The sequence below is a fragment of the Physeter macrocephalus genome, chromosome 21, assembly GCF_002837175.3.
Source record: "Physeter macrocephalus isolate SW-GA chromosome 21, ASM283717v5, whole genome shotgun sequence".
NCBI lineage: Eukaryota > Metazoa > Chordata > Mammalia > Artiodactyla > Physeteridae > Physeter > Physeter macrocephalus.
In genome coordinates this window covers 14,494,429-14,516,037 of record NC_041234.1, presented here as the reverse complement: position 1 = coordinate 14,516,037, position 21,609 = coordinate 14,494,429, and the positions used below count along the sequence as shown (strand labels likewise).

Below are 21,609 nucleotides of genomic sequence, written 5' to 3'. Positions count from 1 at the left end.
CTCAGAATGGGAGAAAATATTTGCAAAGGAAGCAACTGACAAAGGATTAATCTCCAAAATATATAAACAGCTCAGGCAGCTCAATATTAAAAAAACAAACAACCCAGTCATAAAATGGGCAGAAGACCTAAATAGACATTTCTCCAAAGAAGACATACAGATGGACAAGAAGCACATGAAAAGCTGCTCAACATCACTAATTATTAGAGAAATGCAAATCAAAACTACAATGAGGTACCACCTCATACTGGTCAGAATGGGCATCATCAGAAAATATACAAACAATAAATGCTGGAGAGGGTGTGGAGAAAAGGGAACCCTCTTGCACTGTCGGTGGGAATGTAAACTGATACAGCCACTATGGAGAACCGTACGGAGGTTCCTTAAAAAACGAAATATAGAACTACCATATGACCCACTGATCCCACTACTGGGCATATACCCAGAGAAAACCATAATTCAAAAAGACACATGCACCCCAATGTTCATGGCAGCACTATTTACAATAGCCAGGTCATGGAAGCCACCTAAATGCCCATCGACAGACGAATGGATAAAGAAGATGTGGTACATATATACAATGGAATATTACTCAGCCATAAAAAGGAACGAAATTGGGTCATTTGTTGAGACATGGATGGATCTAGAGACTGTCATACAGAGTAAGTCAGAAAGAGAAAAACAAATATCGCATATTAATACATATATGTGGAACCTAGAAATATGGTACAGATGAACCGGTTTGCAGGGCAGAAATAGAGACACAGATGTAGAGAACAAACGTATGGACACCAAGGGGGGAAAGTGGCGGGGGGGTGGGGATGGTGTGATGAATTGCGCAATTGGGATTGACATGTATACACTGATGTGTATAAAATGGATGACTAATAAGAACCTGCTGTATAAAAAAATAAATAAAATTCAAAAATTAAAAAAAAAAAGTTTACAGAAGTAATCGCTCTGAGAGTGATTAAATAAATTACCATAACTCCTGAGACGAAATATGACATCCATTAAGAGTTCTTTGAAAATTATGGGGATAACTGTTCAGTTTCAGAGCCCAATTTTCCCTTCCACAGAAGGTGCTAATCATTTTGATTGCCACCCTACCATTTTATTTCACCCATGTCTTTGTGGTCTTTTAAACACATTTGGAAGGAAACAAATTTCAACCAATTTTATTATTTAGTGCTTCCTTTCAACTGTAATGAACGAGAACCTGGAATAGAATAAAACAGGTCTTGTGCCTGATTTGAAATCCAATATAATGGCAATGATCTTTTCCCCTTGATATTAAACTTAAATCTAGAATTGAGACTTTTCGGCCCAGAAATTTTCTAGCCTTAATATGTAATTATAAATGCGGTGGGCTGTCAGCAGCGCAATTATCCATTAAAATTTGTGGAAGGTTCTATATTGGAAATACGACAAGTATTGAGTCACGGAATTCATAACAAATGAATGGCTAAGCAAGGATATAATTTCTAATACACCTTATTTATTCTGAATATTGATGCTTTATATGAGGTGCTTGAAATAATTGTGCCAGAAGATCAATAAGATTTCAGCCCTTTTAATTGGGAAGGGTGTCAGGATAAACAAAATTACACTAATGGACAGTGAGTGGTGGACTTAGATACATATAATTAGGAGGACGATACATATAATTAGGAGGACGATACACCTTATATTTTTACTATGAAATATTTCAAGCATACAGAAAAGTAGAGAATATAGTAAATACATCCATACCCCACTACTCAGTCAAATCTTAAGATTTTGCTATATTTGCCTTAGCTTTTAATTTTTTAAGAAACACAACTTTTCAGGTTCCAGTGAAGTCTCTTGCCCTGATTCCATGCTCTGCCTTCCAGAAGTAACCACCATCCTAAACTTGGTATCTATCATCGCTATGCAAGTTTCATACTTCTAGTTCAATTGTATGTGTCCATACACATGATACGTTGTATTGCTGTGCAGGTTAAAACTTTTATATAAAGTTTATGAACATTCAAGATCTATGAAAATACCACCTTAAAGTTTGGGGAAAAAATAAATGATTTTCTACTCTTCTTTGTAACCTCTTATCTTCTAATTTTTCTAAGAGCAGTATTACTCTGATTTCCAAACAAACAATTTGATCAAAAGAATTAAGTGGACAGAAATGCTCATTTTACAAAGCGCTCCCTCGGTTGTTGAGAAACCAGTGATGTAGAGTGTGAACTTGCAAACATTCACTGCCATATGAATTAGATTTACAATTATTTGAAGAGGTAGATGACAAACAGACCTATTGTTTCCTCCTATAAACAGTAGTAAAGAAAAAGATGTGGTAAATTAGTGAAAGGTTGAAGGTTTAAAATGAGTTTGAGGAGAAAGAAGATGATAAAAAGATGAGGCTAAACCTTCAAGAAAATTAGGAAACAGCATAGTTTCATAACTAGAAGTCGTTACTGGTAATTATAGTGATATGATTTGTTTAATACGCTCAGAAGACTGCCTCCTCATTTATCAAGTCTTTGGGGAGAATGAGTTAGCTGCATCCTTTTTATCACTATATTCTATTGGACAGACCACGAACACGCCTGGGAAACTGAATGGGAGCCCAGATCTTCTACTTCATCATAATCTTTTATGTATCAGTGACTAAAGCATTTTTCTTATTTCCAGTATTAGATACTTAAAAAATAGTTAATGAAAGTGAAATAAAAAGGAGATAAATTTATTAACCTCCATTTTTCAAGGAGCAAATAAAATTTATTTCCTTCAGAGGGCTCATTTCAGGGACTACAAGTTCACATGCCATCAGGGACTGGTCAGGTATATTTATTTTACATAAATGCAAATTAAAGTTACACTTTTATTGAAATATAATTCATATACCATAAATGCACTCCTTTAAAGTGTATAATTCAGTTTTTAGTATAGTCACAAAGTTGTGCAATCATCACCCCAAAAGAAACCCTGTCCATTAGCAGTCATGTCACCTTTCCCCTCCCCCCAGACTCTGGCAGCCACTAATCCACTTTCTGTCTCTATGGATTTGTCTATTCTGGACATTTCATACAACTGGAATCATACAATACGTGGCTTTTTGTATATGACTTTTTTCACTTTGTGCAGTTCTCAAGGTCCATTTATGTTGTAGCATGTATCCGGTACTTTATTCATTTTTATACCTGAATAATATTCCATTGTATGGATATACCAACTTTCACTTATCCATTCTTTAGCTGATAGACATGTGGGTTACTTCCTTTTTGGCTGTTATGAATAATGCTGTCATGAACATTCATGTACAATGGCCTCTGAATTTCAGTTCAAAATTTTAAAATCAGTTTTGCAAACAGTTAATATATTAACATGGTTCAATATTACACATACTAGCAATTAACACGGTTCAAATATATAACTTTTATATGTTTTTCCCTACTCCTGTGTCCCACATGCCTGATCACTGCGTTCTGTTCCAGTACTATTTAACAGCATTTTTTCCCCCATCTTTATTGGAGTATAAATGCTTTACAATGTGTGTTAGTTGCTGCTGCATAGCAAAGTGAATCAGCTATACGTATACATATATCCCCATATCCCCTCCCTCTTGTGTCTCCCTCCCTCCCACTTTCCCTATCCCACCCCTCTAGGGGGTCACAAAGCACCGAGCTGAACTCCCTGTGCTATGCAGCAGCTTCCCAGTTTCTTTATGTGTCCTCCGGCACAGGCAAACATCCTAGTTTTTTCTTTCTTTTTTTTTTTTTTAAATGGAAAGGTAGCACACTTATGCACTCCTCTGCACCTTGCCTTTTCACTTATCTTAGATGTTTCCATGTTTCTAGACAGCATCCTCATGCTTTTCTAAAGCTACATGTTCTATATTGTGTGGCTGTAGCACAGTTAATTTAACCAGTCTCCTTTTGATTAATGTTTTGGAGATGATTTAAATGATCTGATATTTATGAAATCCACTTGTAAACTAGTCATATCATAATAAGCAATCAATGAGATAAATAATATCAGGTTTAATAATGGTGAATAAAAGAAGCTACTTAATTTTAATACTACAAAGGAAAACAGAAAAAGGCCTGAGGCTGCTTTTTAAAATAAAATATTGTTATCCTCAACTATTATGCTGTCAGGTAGAACTAGTTACCTGAAATAGGATGAAAACTGGTAAATAGAGATATTGGTCTAGTTGAGCAACTTGTTTTTAAACTATCTTCTGCTTCTCAGAATATTTATCTTTATAGTCCCCAAATTTAATTTAATAGGTCATTTTCACTAAATCTGACGACAGGGAAACCTTTGGAAACACTTGCGAGAGTTTTTAGTCTATGATACTTAACACAATTTATACTTTATCATAAGACCAGAACTAAGATATGTACCTATAAAGTATAGACCAAGTAGCAACCAAGTCGGTTTTAAAAAAGCCACTCAGTTTTCCAATAATTGCCTGTTATGTGACCTTACAAATTGTTAGGTTGCTAGAACGGATCAAGTAAACGTCACTATTTAAATATTATTAATTGGGCTTCCCTGGTGGCGCAGTGGTTGAGAGTCTGCCTGCCGATGTAGGGGACATGGGTTCGTGCCCCGGTCCGGGAAGGTCCCACGTGCCGCGGAGCGGCTGGGCCCGTGAGCCATGGCCGCTGAGCCTGCGCGTCCGGAGCCTGTGCTCCGCAACCGGAGAGGCCACAACAGTGAGAGGCCCGCATACCGCAAAAAAAAAAAAAAAAAAAAAAAAAAAAATTATTAGTTAGTTAAAACAAGTTATTACAAAGTTCTAGTTAAAAAATAATTTTTGGAACACTTGTAACATTGTTGGTGGGAATGTAAAATGGTACAGCCACTGTGGAAAACAGTATGAGGATTCCTCAAAAAAATTAAAAATAGAACTACCATATGATCCAGCAATCCCACTTTTTTTTGTTGTTTTTTTTTTGTGGTACCCGGGCCTCTCACGGTTGTGGCCTCTCCCGTTGCGGAGCACAGGCTCCGGACGCGCAGGCTCAGCGGCCATGGCTCACGGGCCCAGCTGCTCCGCGGCATGCGGGATCCTCCCGGACCGGGGCACGAACCCGTATCCCCTGCATCGGCAGGCAAGACTCTCAACCTCTGCGCCACCAGGGAAGCCCCCAGCAATCCCACTTTTGAGTATACATCCAAAAGCATTGAAATCAGGATCTTGAAGAGATATCTACACTCCCATGTTCACTGCAGCATTATTCACAATAGCCAAGATATAGAAACGACCCAAATGTCCACTGACAGATGAATGGTTAAAGAAAATGTGGTATATGCATGCAGTGGAATCTTGATCAGCCTTAAAAAAAGAAGGAAATTCTACTATTTGTGACAACATCGATGGACCTGGAAGATATTATGCTAAGTGAAATAAACCAGACACAGAAAGAAATACTGCATGATCTTACTTCATGTGTGGAATCTTAAAAAGTCAAACTCATAGAAACAGAAAAGAGATTGGTGCCTAGCAGGGGCTGGGGTGAGGGGCAAATGGGGAGTTGTTCAGTGGATATGAAGTTAATTACACGAGATGAATAAGTTCTAGAGATCTGTTGTACAACATAGTGCCTAGAGTTAACAATACGGTATTGTGCACTTAAAAATTTAAGAGGGTAGGGCTTCCCTGGTGGCACAGTGGTTAAGAATCCGCCTGCCAATGCAGGAGACAGGGGTTCGAGACCTGGCCCAGGAAGATCCCACATGCTGCGGAGCAACTAAGCCCGTGCGCCACAGCTACTGAGTCTGCACTCTAGAGCCCGAGAGCCACACCTGTTGAGCCTGTGCGCCGCAACTACTGAAGCCCGTGCACCTAGAGCCTGTGCTCCGCAACAAGAGAAGCCACTGCAATGAGAAGCCCACGCACCGCAATGAAGAGTAGCCCCCGCTCACCACAACTAGAGAAAGCCCTCACGCAGCAAAGACCCAATGCAGCCAAAAATAAATAAATATTAAAAAAATTTAAGAGGGTAGATCTCATGTTAGGCATTCTTAACACACAAACACAACAAGCAAAGGGACATAAGAAAAATTTTGGAGGTGACGGATATGTTTATAACCTTGATTGTGGTAATGGGATAATGGGTGTATGCATATGTCTGAACTCATCAAAGTATATACATTAAATATGTACAGTTTTCTGTATATCAATTATACCTCATTAAAGCTATAAAAATAGTAATTTTTGAATTTCTATTTACGATTAGGTAGACACTGTGAGGTAAATACTACCGACTAGACTGCCAATACTGTTACAGTTTCTGTGCTATGACATATTTTGTTTGGTGGTTCCTCCTAAATAGCTATCATTCTTCATTCCCACATGACACAAAATACCCATAAGCCAAAGAACTGACCTTTAGGCATTTCAAAAGAAACACACTAAAAAATTCTAAGATATTATTACAGAAGCAAAAATGCATTACTTATGTTACTGATTACCTGGAGAACAAAAGGTTGAGGTGTTGGCTATTGAGTTCAGAGAACAGTGGTGTACTTCACGCCACCAAATCACCCAGGTAGAGAGAAACTGAAGCAGAGAGTGGAACCAGTAGGTCATGGTTAGCCATGACCACAAGACCCTATTGATAATGCCTGCTGACCTCAGCAGGGTATTTTCTGGATGCTGAGATGGGACACTGTAGTCTTTTCTAACAGAACGAGTAAGGTGCTCATCATTCCAGAAACTACTTCTTCGGCTGTCGGTTAATTCTTCAGAGTGTGCCTGATCAAGTGCTAACAGCTGAGCTTCACGTTGCCTGCAATTTCTTTCTCAATTTAACTTTGATCTAAGTTCTAGTCTGTAAATGAGAAATGCAAGTAAGCATGAGGGTTGATTTATTTTAAGTAAATTTATCATTAAATATCAATGTGTATAATTTCAAACATTTATAAATATTGCAATTATAGAAAATTAATGTAATCTTAAAATTATTTGAACAATGATTTTCACAACTATTTACGTTAACTCAACCTACCTTTGTAGAAACATAATTATGTTTAAAAGTATCCTTGCCACAAAGTAATAATTTCATAGTACCTTTCTATAATATTTGTCACTAAAGTGGCAGCTGCGTCAATAAAACCCAGCAGATTCAATAATTTAGAAACAGCATAATCAGAACTGCAAATGAAAGCTACCATTAATTCCAAACAAAACAAAACCTTTTATATTAATATATAAATATTTTCCCATTTTCATCACTGATTGAAGAAAATAATTAGAAGGCAGTATCTTCTTCTTTGTAGTAAACACAAATTAATTTTAAGATATTTTAAAATTGACATTAAGAAGCTAGATTAGGTTAAGTTTTTACAACACATAACATTCAATTTTTTGAGGAATTCTTGGTTTTGGGTGGGGGGAGAAAGAAATTCTCGGTTTTACTGGAAGCCATTTCTATCAATAAAACCTTTTTTTTTTTCAGTTGTAATATGACAATAAGCAGAGATAGCCATCTGTCATCTCAAATAGAAATTTTAATTGCTTATCAGCAATTGATAACATACTTGGATACAAAGAGATTCTTGGCTTTTTTTTCTACTTAAGTTATTTTAACCTTTTTTGACATCCCCTCAAAAGGATCCTAAATATGTGTAAAATTACATCAAAGGAAAAATAACTTTATATGAACTAGTGCTTGTATTTGAAAACAATATTTGCTATAGTATTCCACAGTTTTTTCTTTTTTTAGCATATAAAAGTATGATATAAGAAATTATAGTCACAATAAAGTACATTTTCTTTTATTGACATAGAACATATACTTAAATTTTAAATGTTGGCTCTTTAAGAAAAAGTTTCTCCTGGTAAATAATATGCATAACCATTGCCCAAAAATGTATACAGCTGTTTTCTCCAAAATATTTATACACATAGAGGTCCACTTAAGACCAGCCCCATTATAACCTACCGAATACAATGTGCTCTTAATTTATAAATGGGCTACCCTCAGTATATAAAATATAAAGGCATGTATGTTACACATACAAAGTAAGAAATATAAAAAGGGGAGACAAAAAGAAAAAAAAGAAAGTGTTCTTCCCTATAAGATCCAGACAGAAATTCAGTGTAATGAGTGAGAACACGTATTCTTTTTATAAATGGGCTACCCTCGGTATATAAAATATATAGGCATGTATGTTAGACATACAAAGTAAAAAAATATATAAAAAGGAGAGATGAAAGAAAAAAAAAAAAAGGAAAGTGTCCCTATAAGATCCAGATAGCAATTCCGTGTAATTAGTGAGACCACGTTAAATACAATATATGAAGAATTTTCAGTTTTGGCAAATACTTTTCAGAGAAATACCTAAGCAATGAGGGTACTAAATTTTCATTTAAAGAATTTAGTAGAGGCTTCTATTTAAACATTCAGTGAAGATGCTGTGGTCTCCCTAATATGCAGAAAAGAGGACTTTGGGTAGGGGGGTCTGTTAAAAAGAAGCAAACAAAAGGTCACAAATTTTTAGCCCGTTAGTAACAGCCCCTTAATCAAGCATGTGTAGTTCAGGAATCAAATCCTGGCCCATCAGAGTTTGAATATATGTGATAAAAGGTTCCAATGGACAGGATCTGAATTCTTCCTAGATCTCAGAGGGAATGAGGCAGGAAATGATGGCAAAGGAGTGGGTCAGCCCCAAAGGTAGCTGGTCCAATCGTAACTACCGATGTTAAAAAACACACCAAATGTTTCTATAGCATTCTTTCTGCTGCATTTTCTTTATTTCAAGGTCTACGTGGAGGGTCATGCAGCTAGTGGCTTATAAATAAAATCAGAGTCTAAGAGTAGTGTCATCACATTAAGACACAGAATCACTGGATTCTCTCGATAGGTAAAGAGCTCGCATCTTTGGAATCCATGAGTTGGTAGTATTTATGGCATACCTAAAATGGGGGACAAAAATCATATATGTCAATAATAATATACATGCAATTCAGGAGTTAAAACAATGAAGACAATTCAATAATTTATTGAGCTAGAAATTCCATATGATTCCTAAATATTGCTTCACAGGTAAAAGTGCAACAAATATAACTGAGCCAATTCCAAAATTAGCAAATAAACACTATTGCTAACTGTTTACCAAGGCAAGCCATCCCCATTCTTCTCAAATCTCAGCATATGTTACCAAGAGAGATCCTAAAGATGGCAATCATATCTATTTTGGAAGCCTAGGAATTCGGACACTTAATGTATCCTTTAGCTTAGAGATATGCTACATATCCTAATTTTCATAGACCAAGCCTTTTCATTCTGTACTGGTATCAAAGGGGAAACAGAAGGGGAAAAAAAAAATCAATGAAAACATTCAGCTGCAATGTTATTTTCTTTCCTTTTCCAGACAATCATTATGCAGCCAAAAAAACTCACGGTAAAGAAAAAAAATAGAACTTTTCCTCAAACAGCATTTAAAAAAAAAAAATTTAAACTACAGTTCTCCTGGGGAATATTTGGACTGTTCCACCAAACATTCCCAAGAAGCAGAAAGAAAATAAGCATCTGCTAATTCTGTATAGATTTATGTATACAGAAGCCCTTTGTAAGGTATAAAGCACTAATACCAACATAAGGTATGATTATCATGGAAGCAGAAGATTTGAACAAATTTATCGTGAACATGAAGAATATAGAAAAAGGCAATCGAATTTTAAATTCTCATGCAAGTAACCCAAATTTTCTCATTAATTAAAAGATAATTTAATGTTCTGCTAATGTAAATAATTTTCATCCCATTTCTGCTGATGTAAATAACTTTTCATTCCATATTTATATATAGCACTTTGGTGATGATGTCAAGCTGATTAACACTTGTCAGATTTCTATAAAAAGATATTCTCCCATATTAATAAAAAATTTTATATTTTACACCCAGGTCATCTTCTAATTAATTAAGAAAAATAATTTAACTCTTTCCTTAATTAGGAAGATTGTTAAAATGTTTCACTTTCTTGGCAACATATGAAATACGTCATTTCCATTTAGGCCATTAATTTGAAGAAAAACTGAGAGCTATCATCAGCAACATCTTCCAAAAATGAGTATTATATTTAAATTAATACAGGTTATGCAATGTGTTTTATAAAATACTGAGCAATTTTACTCTTATAAGAATATTCAGAAGTTAATATGCAAAATAATAATTCAGTTTGAATTTTGACCCCAATTTATTTCAATAATAATTTCTTAAAAAACTTCATTTCACCAAATGTATTCTTTTAACTAAAATAAAAGTGATGATAAATTTTCCCTAGCTGTAGAGTTTTACAGAAAGTCTGCTAACATACTCTGGCTGAAATTCTTACCAGAATTGAAATATTAAGACTTGTGTAGCAGATTTTCATTAAGTATGAAAAACAACTTATGTACATTTGAAAGCCAATTTAACTGATTTCAAATACTATAAATTTCATCTATCACTCTGAACATCCTTTCATTTAAGCATTGACAGTAGTACTTTCACTTGTGCTTATTGTTGCAGCTGACAGCAGAATGTAGCCCCTCAAAGAAAATCATCTTCTCCTAGAGAGAATAAAAGCAGAGTCACAGTCCTTAATTCTGACTGCCCCCAAAGATCAATTGGTCTAACTAATTAGACCTTTAATAGATTTTCCAGGTTCCTAAGAATAGGAAGAAGGAAAAACACCGAAAACTTTCTGCTGAGTCATACACAAATACATTAATGCTAACTAATACAATTGTCTAATGTAAAGAGGAACTGACCTGAGAGGTACCTTGCTCCGATTAACATTACCATGCTACTCACTATAAAAAAGCCCAAGGGTAGACTACAGAAGATACTAGGGTCACCTGTGGTCATCCAAGTAGGAGGGAATTCCAGTCAAGCAAACCAAAAGAGAGACACATAATTACAATATTTGTGTTAAGAATCACATGATAGCAAAAAAAAAGTTATAAAAATAGTATATTCATAAAAGCTAGCAAAGAGTTATTACTTCAAATCAAAACCAGAATCAATATTGAAGGCTTATGACAGTCAACAAACAATACAGATAGCATGCCACAAGTAGCCAAGAACATAGAACATACAGACCAACATAAACCTTCCACTGGCAAAGCCAAAGCTGATGGAGAACTTTTTGGGAGGCTGTTGATTTTAGCTTTCTTGATTCTTCCCCAAAAGATACTAAATGAGCAATCCAATTCCCCTCAAATTCAAATTATAGATCCTTTGGCTATCAGAGAAGAGTTATATTCGTCTACTGAAAATGAATTTCAAACCCTACTGGTTTCATTTTCGTTTTTGAATAGACTTGGTGTATAAAGGAAATGCACCTGAATATTAATGTTAGTATAATTAAAAAACCAAACTGTATTAATCTACATTTAAAAACATTGCCTGAGAACACGATTGATTTGATATTTTCCAACCTGAATTCTCTTGGAAACCCTTCCTTTAAAGAATAGATAGATAGATAGATAGATGCTTTTCTTGAATATAAAAATTATATATCTAGAATATTTAACACTCTTAGAAAAAATATTTTGGTGAGTTTGGAGTACAAAGCCAAGAAGTCATCATTTATGATAAGCTCTCTCCAAAAAATATCAAACCCCCAATCACTTCTACAACATTTTAAACATATTGAATGTATGTTAAAAATTCTTTACACTCCATTCAAATATGGTTACAAACAAGAAAATAAATATGAATGCTTCAAAACTGGCAAAATTCTTTGGAAATTAAGCTAACATAATATTCTTCCCATAAATTAAACCTATTTAAAGAGGATAAGAGACCAGGTAGCAATTCCAATATCCTTTCAAGATCATCAAAATAGGATTCTGTCTGTACTGCTATTAGCAGATAGCTTATTGATAAATCATACTGTTATATAGTTTATATTGCTTAAGGCATACAATCAGCATTTCACTAATTGAATATTATTAGCCTGTTTATTATACAGTTTAGAGACTCTCAAAATATTATACATGAGTGCTTTTCATAGATCTACTCAAAAATTTTTTCAAACTTTGCCTTAAATTCACTGCAGCCTAACTGAAACAAAAACAAAGTTTGAAAAATCGAAAGCTCTCAGAAAATCAAATTACTTTATCATCAATGCTGATGGCAGAAACAATAGAATCATGTAATTTTCTTTTATCAACTTTTTCGTGGCATTTTACATTCACTGACAGGTAAGTAAGCAAACAGAGAGAAAACGATCAATTGGTTCTGTGGGAACTTTGCAATTAAAATTATACCTTCAACTGCAAGTAAGGAGAAGGATGTGTGGCATTAACGTGGAGGCAGCTGGGGCAGTGGAGTGCGGGAACAGGTAGGACTGTGCCATCTTATTTTATTTGGCCATGCCGCGTGACATACGGGATCTTAGTTCCCTGACCAGGGATCGAACCCGGGCCCCTTGCATTGGAAGTACGTAGTCTTAACCACTGGACCATCAGGGAAGTCCCTGTGCCGTTTAAAAACAATCTAACTTGTCAAAGAAAACAATATAACTCATTTTCATTAGCCATTAATTAAGGGCAACCAGAAAATAAATCGAGTGCATGTCTGTTATATCTTTCAAAGCAACTAGCACTGTGCTACAAAAATACCTATGATTGAGAAGTTTAGCTATAAAGGGTCTCAAAAACTGCAAACAGTCTTAGCAAGAAAGGCTTTGCCACTATCTTAGAAAGAAAGGTGAGTCTCAGAACAAAAGATTTAAAGAAAATGGATATTAAGCTTAAAGCTTATTTAGGAGAATAAACAAAAGCTTCAAGTAGGAACATCCAGGACTGAAAATACAGATCACAGTGATCTGTGGTACTAGATGATCCTAGAAGCTTCTCCTAAAAGCCAGATATATTAAAAGTGGTTCTATACTCGCTTTGGGGTTGGAAGGCAGGCCATATTTCATTTATATTCTCTTCTCCATTAAACTATACACTTCAATATATTATTGGCCATTGTTTCATTCACTATGTTTGAAATCTTGCATTTAGCAAAGAATTAAAATATTATGCCATATTAAAGGCATGTTTAAGGCTGTTTCTATATTAAAGGCAGCTCAGGGCTGTTTACAATTAAATGGTTTACTTAAGGCAATACCTTCCTACCTAAGAGATTGAAAAAAAATAGTCCTCTATTTTCTGCCAAGAGCATTTGCCAATTATGACATTTCTAATTTACTATGCTTGGTACTTTTCTTCCTTTGATTCCAATGAGTTCTCATAACATACACTCACTAAGGGCTTGGAAGCAGTCTAGGAAGTAGTGAAATATATTAATTAATACAGCTTTCGGTTGGTTCAGGTCATGAAGACAGCCCCCCAGAAAGGCAAAGTCAGACACTAAGAAGAAGAAAAAAACAAAAAAAGTCTAGTTGATTTTTTTTTTCATTAAGAAGAAACTAGAAATAATTTTACTTTTAGAAAACTAAGCTATCAATTGAAGTACCAGGAATGAACTAATAAGGAAAGATATGGCAGGACAGAGTCAAGTATGTATATCAACATGATAATTTACATTTTATGTTTAGAACTTTAAAGTGTTTTCAAAACATTAGAAACTATAACTTATAATAACGCTTTTCTTCAGAGCAGCCTCGCTAAGTATAAATGGCCAGATACTTAAAGAAGCGATTTAACATACTAGGGCAAAGTGGCAGTAATAATAAAAACATTTTTACCACTTTCTGAAGACTGAGTTGTAACCCAACCCATTGACTTCATGACAGCTTTCTTCCATGTAGAATAACGAATTTCACTTTCTAGACATAGAAGGTAGGAAAACCACACATAAGAAAGGCAGTTTACTGAGATGTTCTAAGTACCACACTTATGTTCACTCAGCGTTCTTTTTTTTTTTTTTGCTGCGCCGTGCTGTATGTGGGATCCGACCAGGGATCGAACCTGCGCCCCCTGCATTTGAAGCATGGAGTCTTAACCACTGGACTGCCAGGGAAGTCCCTCACTCAGCATTCTTGACAAATTGTTACACATATTAAACTGACGCTTGTTACATTGTATTAAGCTGACATGGAGTTTTACCAGGACTCAGATTCCGGAGAGTACCGTTGCTAGTGACTACCAGTGACTGGGAGAGAAGCTTGTTTGGAAGTTGGAGGGAAGTTCAGCCTGGTCTGCACGATGAAGGGAGATGGGGAAACAGGCTACCTGCTAAGACCAGGCCATTCACAAGCAAGTGGTGATGAATTAGAAAGGGGAATCCTACTTGACCTATTTTCTCTTTTTGGGAGGGTGGAGGAGCTTGGGATATCATACAAAATCCACTTTGACGTTATTTTATACATAGGTTTTTAAAAAGGTTTAAAACCAAATTCAATATATAAAACCTTATTTTCATACACAAATTTAATACAGGTATTGGTCAGAGCTTGTGGCTTAGCTTTGTTTATTACGACAGTAAGTCAAATATTTAATGCTCATTTATTTAAATTGTTGCTGCTTTTGTCAGGCTAGCCCTGCTGTGTTTAAAAGTTATCAGAATATCCTTTACCCCACATAATCCTGTCCTAAAACTGGCCACTGGCACCAAAGATGATCCGATGCAGACATGAGGGGTTGGTGGCCGATATATCTCCCTTGTCACTGTCAGGAAAGGCTACACTAACAAGCTAGAACTGATAGCGTGGCAGTGTTATCCTCCTACATGAAAGGACTGTAAACACTAGAAGTGAATGGTAAAAAAGTGATTATAGAAGTTTTTTTTTTTAAATAGGGAACTGTTCCTCTCATTCACATTCATTCAGTGTATCCAAATATGCTTAGTAGCCAAACCTGAAACAGTAGCATTTGCTACCTTATTTACTTTCTCAACTTATGAATAAACAGAAAAGCAAACTCTCTCTCACTTTTCACAGTATACCAATCTTCAATCTTTACAAGTACCCTCACCAAAAAGGAACTACTGTATAGCACAGGGAACTATGCTCAATATTTTATAATAACCTATAAGGGAAAAGAATCTGAAAAAAAATAGATACGTATGTATGTATAACTGAATCACTTTGCTGTACATCTGAAACTAACACAACATTGTAAATCAACTATACTTCAATTTTAAAAAATTAAAAAAAACAAGTACCCTCAGCGTTGATCTGAGGTTCAAACCGCTCCATTGTGACAGCTGACAAGTCCTCAGGTTCCAGACTCCAAACGCCAACCCCTTCTGCAGCCCCTGCTGCCATGGCAGCTCCCAGGGCAGTTGTTTCGGGCATCGAGGGCTTCACTGAGGGGAGAGAGCTACATCAGTATCTTTGCAGTTACATATGCCTAAAAAAACCAGTTCTTCCGAAGAAACATTAGTCTTGAAGTTTAAAGGAATGAAGGCTTACTAACCTACTGGGATATACAGAATGTCTGCTTGTAGCTGCATCAGAATTTTGTTGTTGGTCATTCCTCCGTCTACCTGCAAATGGCTGAGAGGAATTCCACAGTCGCGGTTCATGGCGTCCAAAATCTTAAATAAACCAATGCCGTGAACATAATTAAAGTACTCCATAGTAACATCTCTGAAAATAGCCATCTTCTACTCAAAAACACTCAAAAGTTCCCCAAAGCCTGCAGAATAAAAATTTAGATTTCTTAGGCTGGTCTTCTAGGCCCTCCTTGATCTGGTTACAACCAACCTTTTCTCTCACCACACCTCTGCACTCACCCCTATATCCAGTCAAGCCAAACAATTCTATTTTGCACCCTGATTTCCTGCCATGGTGCCTATGTTTGTACTACTATCCCCTTTGCCTAATATGCACCACTCAGCATCCCCTCAACTGTAAAATGCCCAGCGCCTGGCAGCTAACAGGAACTTAGAAAGTAATGACAGCTGGGAAAAGAACAAAAACTTGCAGTTATTACATTAATGTTTAGGCAGGCTTAATTTTTGATTAAATATTTAGTAAGCTTATAAATTTTAATAAATTTCTGGCATTAATATATAATTTGTTTAGGAATAATAAAGGTGGATTAAGTACAAGAAAAGGGCCCATATTTATTACCTCTCGAGTTTGGAAACAAACAGCTTCTAATGCAGCAAAAGCAATGTGGCATTTATTGGTGAACTGAGTGAGCCCACAGATGATCCTAAAAATATAAAGATTTTTAAGATTAGAGTGGAATAAATGAGTCATCGACTGGAAATGTCCTAAATATGGAAAGACTGAATTTGGTAGGTAGAAATGTACAGCGGGGGAAAGTGGACATTAAAAAAACAAAACTGGACATAAACATTAAGTAGCTTGGAAAGTCCTTATAGTCTACAATGCTGCATCCACATACGAAAAAGTTCAAGATCTATCTGAATAGATGACAATAATATAAAACCAAATCAATATGCATCTAGATGATGTCCCTTTGAGATATAACTTGCAGGTGCCTTGAAGATAAAAGATAATAACACTAACATGAATATGAATATGGCGGGGGCTTATTTGTCAGATGATTTATAACTTCTCGGAGGTTTTTTTTTTTTTTTTTTTTGCCATGCCATGTGGCATGCAGGATCTTAGTTCCGCAACCAGGGATCTAACCCGTGCTCCCTGCAGTGGAAGCTCGGAGTCATAACCACCAGGCCACCAGGGAATTCCCAACTTCTTAGAGTTTAAAGGTTCTGAAATTATACTTGCCAAGTGTAAAAGGTTTCCTCAATACTTTAAAATCGTTTGAAAATAGAAAACTATTAACTAATAAGTTATTAGCTAATAAAGTAAATAAATCAAGACCGACAAAAGCATACCTTATTTTCAATCCTTACCCTCTTGCACTGGGCTCCCAATAAGGTGCATATAGCCCTGAAAATGCTGGGACGAAATAGCAGCCATAAGAAGTACCTACTTCTTTAGCAAGTTTTTCTAACGTTAAAAACAAACAAACAAACAAACAAACAAAAATCACTCTACTATATGCAGTAGTAAAATGTAACCCAGCCCAAGAAATAAAGGAACTGTATTAGTTTCATTAAGGTATTTTAGCTTATTTCCACTATTTTTAAGGTTTCTGACTAGCAGATGAAGAAGTGGCCTTTAGTGTGTCTGTAATCAGAAATGTGTTCCCGATTGTCTCACCTTCAGGCGAAATTAAACAAGTAGATGGTTCAAAATAATTATCCATTGTCCGAAAATAGCCATATTAATACTTAAGTTACAGGTACTGGAGTTTTAATTCTCACTCTAATAAGACTTAAAGCTTCTTCTCATCAGATAAATTTAACTGCAGATTCTGGCAATCTTTGGTGTTCAATTTTACACTTGGGTGATTTTTATGCCCTACCGTGCCAGTTTATTAATAACCACCACTAATTACGTCAATTTGTTGTTTTATAAATCTTCACAAAATAATCTTTTATGTGTAAATCAAACATAATAGGGATGCATATAGTTTAATGTCACATATGGGGCAAAGCATATGTATTAATAATTGCAAGGGTAAAATATTTAAAATTCTTATTATTTAGATTCTAGCCCTTTGTTAGAACATACTCACCAATTTCCTCAGAGGTCTTTATAATTCCAAGATTGTCCCTTAGCCAGCGAATAACAGCACCGGCTATAGCTACGGAACCCTACGGGAAAAAAGGAATCCAAGAGGGAATATATGTTATCACAATAAAAAGTGTTTATTGAGCATATTCTCTGTGTATGACACTACCAGATGGAAAAAATTCAAAAATTTCAACATTGGGACTTCTACAAATATCATAAACTAGGTCTTTTACTACAAACATTGTTTATCTAGGGCATTACAGAAGTTTTTCATGAGACAGAGAAGACAGCCCTCCAGTACACCCTTGGACCTGTGCCCGCAGGTGGACATCAATGTGTTGAGCAATTTGCTTCTTGTACAATTGTTCTATCTGTTGCTAAACTACTGAGGTATATTATCACCCAGAGTACATTCCCATCTTATCCACAAAGTTATTAGGAAAGGCCACCCTGAGAGTTTTTTCAAGCCCATTTCCCGTAGCTAACATTATATTAAATTCAGCAACCACAATAAAAAAGTTAGCAAAGACGCTAACTACAAAGTAATTATTCTTTCCAACAAAATCACCAAGGGATGGGGTTTGGAGTCAGATGAACTGGTTTGAGTCTGAGTTCTAGTTCTTCACTGCTATGTGATCTTAGGCAAGTTAGTTAGGCTTTCTGAGACTCCATTTATTTACCTATATAACGGTGGTGACTATAACAACAGTTACCTAAAGAAATTACGATGAGGCCCAACAGAGGAAGTACACAGGAGTACACAGGGAGGTTCTTACTGAATGTAAATATTAGCTTCTTTAATTCTTTAAGTGTTGAAAAAGTATCAGCCAAATTCCACTGACTAATGTATGGGTAAATAAAATGTAGTATATCCACACAGTGGAAAATTATTTGGTCATGAAAAGACATGAAATTCTGCTACCACATGGATGAATCTTGAAAACATTATGCTAAGTGAAAGACCATATATTGTATGACTCCATTTATATGAAATGTCCAGAATAAGCAAATCCAGAGAGACAAAGAGTTGGTTAGTGCTTGCCTAGGGTTGAGGTGATGGAGTTATTCTTTGGGGTGATAAAAATGTTCTAAAGTTAGACTGTGGTGATGGCTGCACAACTCTGTGAATATACTAAAGAACACTGAATTACACACCTTAAAAGAGTGAATCATGTGATATGGGAATTACATCTCAATAAAGATGCTTATAAAAAGATTCTGGGGGCAAAAGAAGTATCAGCACAAACCATTAGGAATACCAAAAAAAAATTTTTTTTGGTTCTGAGGTTTCATTCATATAGATTATTTTTTTCCTTCTTTTTTTCTTCATATATATTATTAATGTAAATTACTTCCAGAGTCACCCCAAACCAGAATATCAGGTAATATTAAGTGTAGGAAGCAGAACGTTTTTTATATGTCACCTGCCTCCCTGTCCCCAATTAAATTAATTGAATTACAAATGGTTACCCTTTCTTGCCATCAGTTTTCAGGATGTAAACAAACTAGATGCTGAACATGTTGATACATTCTATCATTCATAGCTGCTATGAGAACAGGTCACTATATGCTACTGCAAAGCTGGCAAAACATCACAGTTGCTCTTTTTATACAGTGAATTTTCAGCTATAAAAAATTATTTGAGGAACAGATTTGACATCCCTGTGCAAATATAACCAGACTTTAAAAATGGGACAAAGACAATTCAGCAAACACCTGACAAGGGACTCTAACCCAATGTTTCTCCCGCCCCAAAAAAGAAAGTTCTTAATACACTTCCTAATTTTGATATATTATATATTTAGGTACAGAGTGGGACCATCAAGGAGAACTAAGTAAATTGTTTGCTTTTGAAGACAATAGTTCAACTCTCACACATCCTTTGGAAGCGAACAATTCAGAGATAGTAGCTGCCAAAGGCTAGAAAATATATAAGATTTTCTAGAATAGTGCTGTTTAATAGAAATATAATGTGAGCCACACATGTAATTTAAATTTTCTAGTGACCATGTTTAAAAAGGTTAGATTAATCATAATATATTTTGCTTAACCCAATATATTAAAAATATTATCATTGTAACATGTAATCAATATAAAACTTGAGATCTTTTATTTGTATATATTTCACTAAGTCTTTGATATCAGGTATATCGTTTATGCTTACGGCACATCTCAATTTGGACTAGCCACATTTCAAGTGCTCAGCAGTCAGGTGTGGCTAGTGGCTACCATATTGGACAGCACAATTCTAGATCTAAATGGAAAAACAGATGTTCTATACTCTCAAAAAGACACTGGTCCTACATGGCATCTAACCATGAAATGTGTATATTTCCAATAGTTTTAGGTGAGTAAGTAATGAATTTTAAAAAGCCACTGAGCTAGAAGTGTAGTGGAGTGGTCTTGCAGCTACCAGCTAGTGGAACTTTATATTTTGGGAAATCAAATGCCGATGTACCTCATTTCCACTGAAAAGGGTAGGATGTTACATGCTCAATTTTTTTTGAAAGGAAGCAATGTGGTTGCAGTAAAAGGAAAATCAAGGTTTTCATTAAAGGTAACTGGTTGAGGACCAGAGGGCATTATTTTAGATTAAAACAACAGAAAAAAAAATACAAAGCCACTGTCAAGGGTCCATAAGAAAATTATTCTAAATTTGGTCATCAGGAGTACACGGGAGTGTTTTGTTACTGAATGAAGAAGTACGTTCAATATAAAAAACACTTATCTGAAAGAAGTATATAATTTTTTTTTTTTTTTTTTTGGCGGTACAAGGGCCTCTCACCGTTGTGGCCTCTCCCGTTGCGGAGCGCAGGCTCCGGACGCGCAGGCCCAGCGGCCACGGCCCACGGGCCCAGCCGCTCTGCGGCACGTGGGATCCCCCCGGACCGGGGCACGAACCCGCGCCCCCCGCATCGGCAGGCGGACTCCCAACCACTGCACCACCAGGGAAGCCCAAGAAGTATATAATTTTGGTATCAGGATATAATACTTGGTATAGCTTTTTTTTAATTAATAAAAATAAGAGAAATCTCCAAATTCACAAAAGATGTGGTCTTCTGAATCCAGAGGCAGGAGATAAAGTGGAAGATGGTATAATGCTTTGAAGATGGGCAGAAAAAAGAGTACAGGAATGGAAACCTAAAATGATAGATAGAAGGTGACTGTCTACTTGCTATCAAATAAGTTACTGTCAATTATATCATAAATATAAACATTCACTACTTCAGCTCATCAACTATAAATATGAATCAACCCTTATTCTAAGTCATGATTCACTGGGAAAGCTGCACACAAACCTAATAGTGGCTCTCTAAGAAAAACATAATAGAAATGAGAGGGTAAAAAGAAGAAGTTCTATGATAACCGGACAAGAGAAATAAATTACTCAAAAACTAGACACATAGCCTGGAAAGTGAAAGGCTAAGGAGCAGGCTATGCAAAGATTAGATTAAAAATAATCAAGTAGATCTGATAAAATGTCATAGCAGGCAAACATACTTTCCCTCAAAAGCTCCTTGACACGAATGCCACTGCCATGAACAGTATCTGTATAAAGTAAATATTTCAGGATGCAGGATGTATTTTACAATGCAGTTATGGTTAAAATCACTAAGCGTGGAGAAAAATTATGTAAAATTAAGATTATCCTTAAATTGTTTAAAATCAACCATTAGGCACAGTAAACATAGTTTTGTGTATGCTACAGTAATATGTAACACTACATATATAACTTATATTGTACTTAACTTCTGTATGATTACAAATGCAAAATCTAACTCTACAGCGTTTTTTTTTTTTTTTTTTTTGCAGTACGCAGGCCTCTCACTGCTATGGCCTCTCCCATTGCGGAGCACAGGCTCTGGACGCGCAGGCCCAGCGGCCATGGCCCACAGGCCCAGCCGGACCGGGGCACGAACCCGCGTCCCCCGCATCGGCAGGAGGACTCTCAACCACTGCGCCATCAGGGAAGCCCTATAGCATTTTTAATTGCAAAGAAAAGAGAACAGGAGCACAGAGTTGAATTGGGGAAGCATTTATGAAATGTAATCTGTATCATTAATACTTTGATAACCAGTTAGGGAATTAAAATTAAAAGCACTTATTGGCTTCCCTGG

The 21,609-nt window shown here is 35.9% G+C and overlaps 1 protein-coding gene across 7 annotated transcripts in view; it reads right to left on the bottom strand.

Moving 5' to 3' along the window:
• Positions 1-8,724: 8,724 nt before the first annotated feature.
• Positions 8,725-21,609, bottom strand: part of GK (glycerol kinase) — a 69,236-nt gene continuing 56,351 nt past the window's right edge. For 3 of the 7 annotated variants that reach the window (XM_007108470.1, XM_028482635.2, XM_007108471.3), the window contains 8 exons: positions 17,493-17,571; positions 16,765-16,861; positions 16,010-16,094; positions 15,351-15,471; positions 15,097-15,240; positions 13,679-13,759; positions 10,746-10,832; positions 8,725-8,908 (listed from right to left, as the gene is read on the bottom strand). In XM_007108470.1, the coding sequence (XP_007108532.1) occupies positions 8,898-8,908; positions 10,746-10,832; positions 13,679-13,759; positions 15,097-15,240; positions 15,351-15,471; positions 16,010-16,094; positions 16,765-16,861; positions 17,493-17,571 (705 nt within the window). In that variant the 3' untranslated portion in view covers positions 8,725-8,897. Of the gene's footprint in view, positions 8,909-10,745; positions 10,833-11,943; positions 13,341-13,678; positions 13,760-15,096; positions 15,241-15,350; positions 15,472-16,009; positions 16,095-16,764; positions 16,862-17,492; positions 17,572-21,609 lie in introns of those variants that run through there. The other 4 variants (XM_028482636.1, XM_007108474.2, XM_055081809.1 and 1 more) reach the window with 2 other exon arrangements.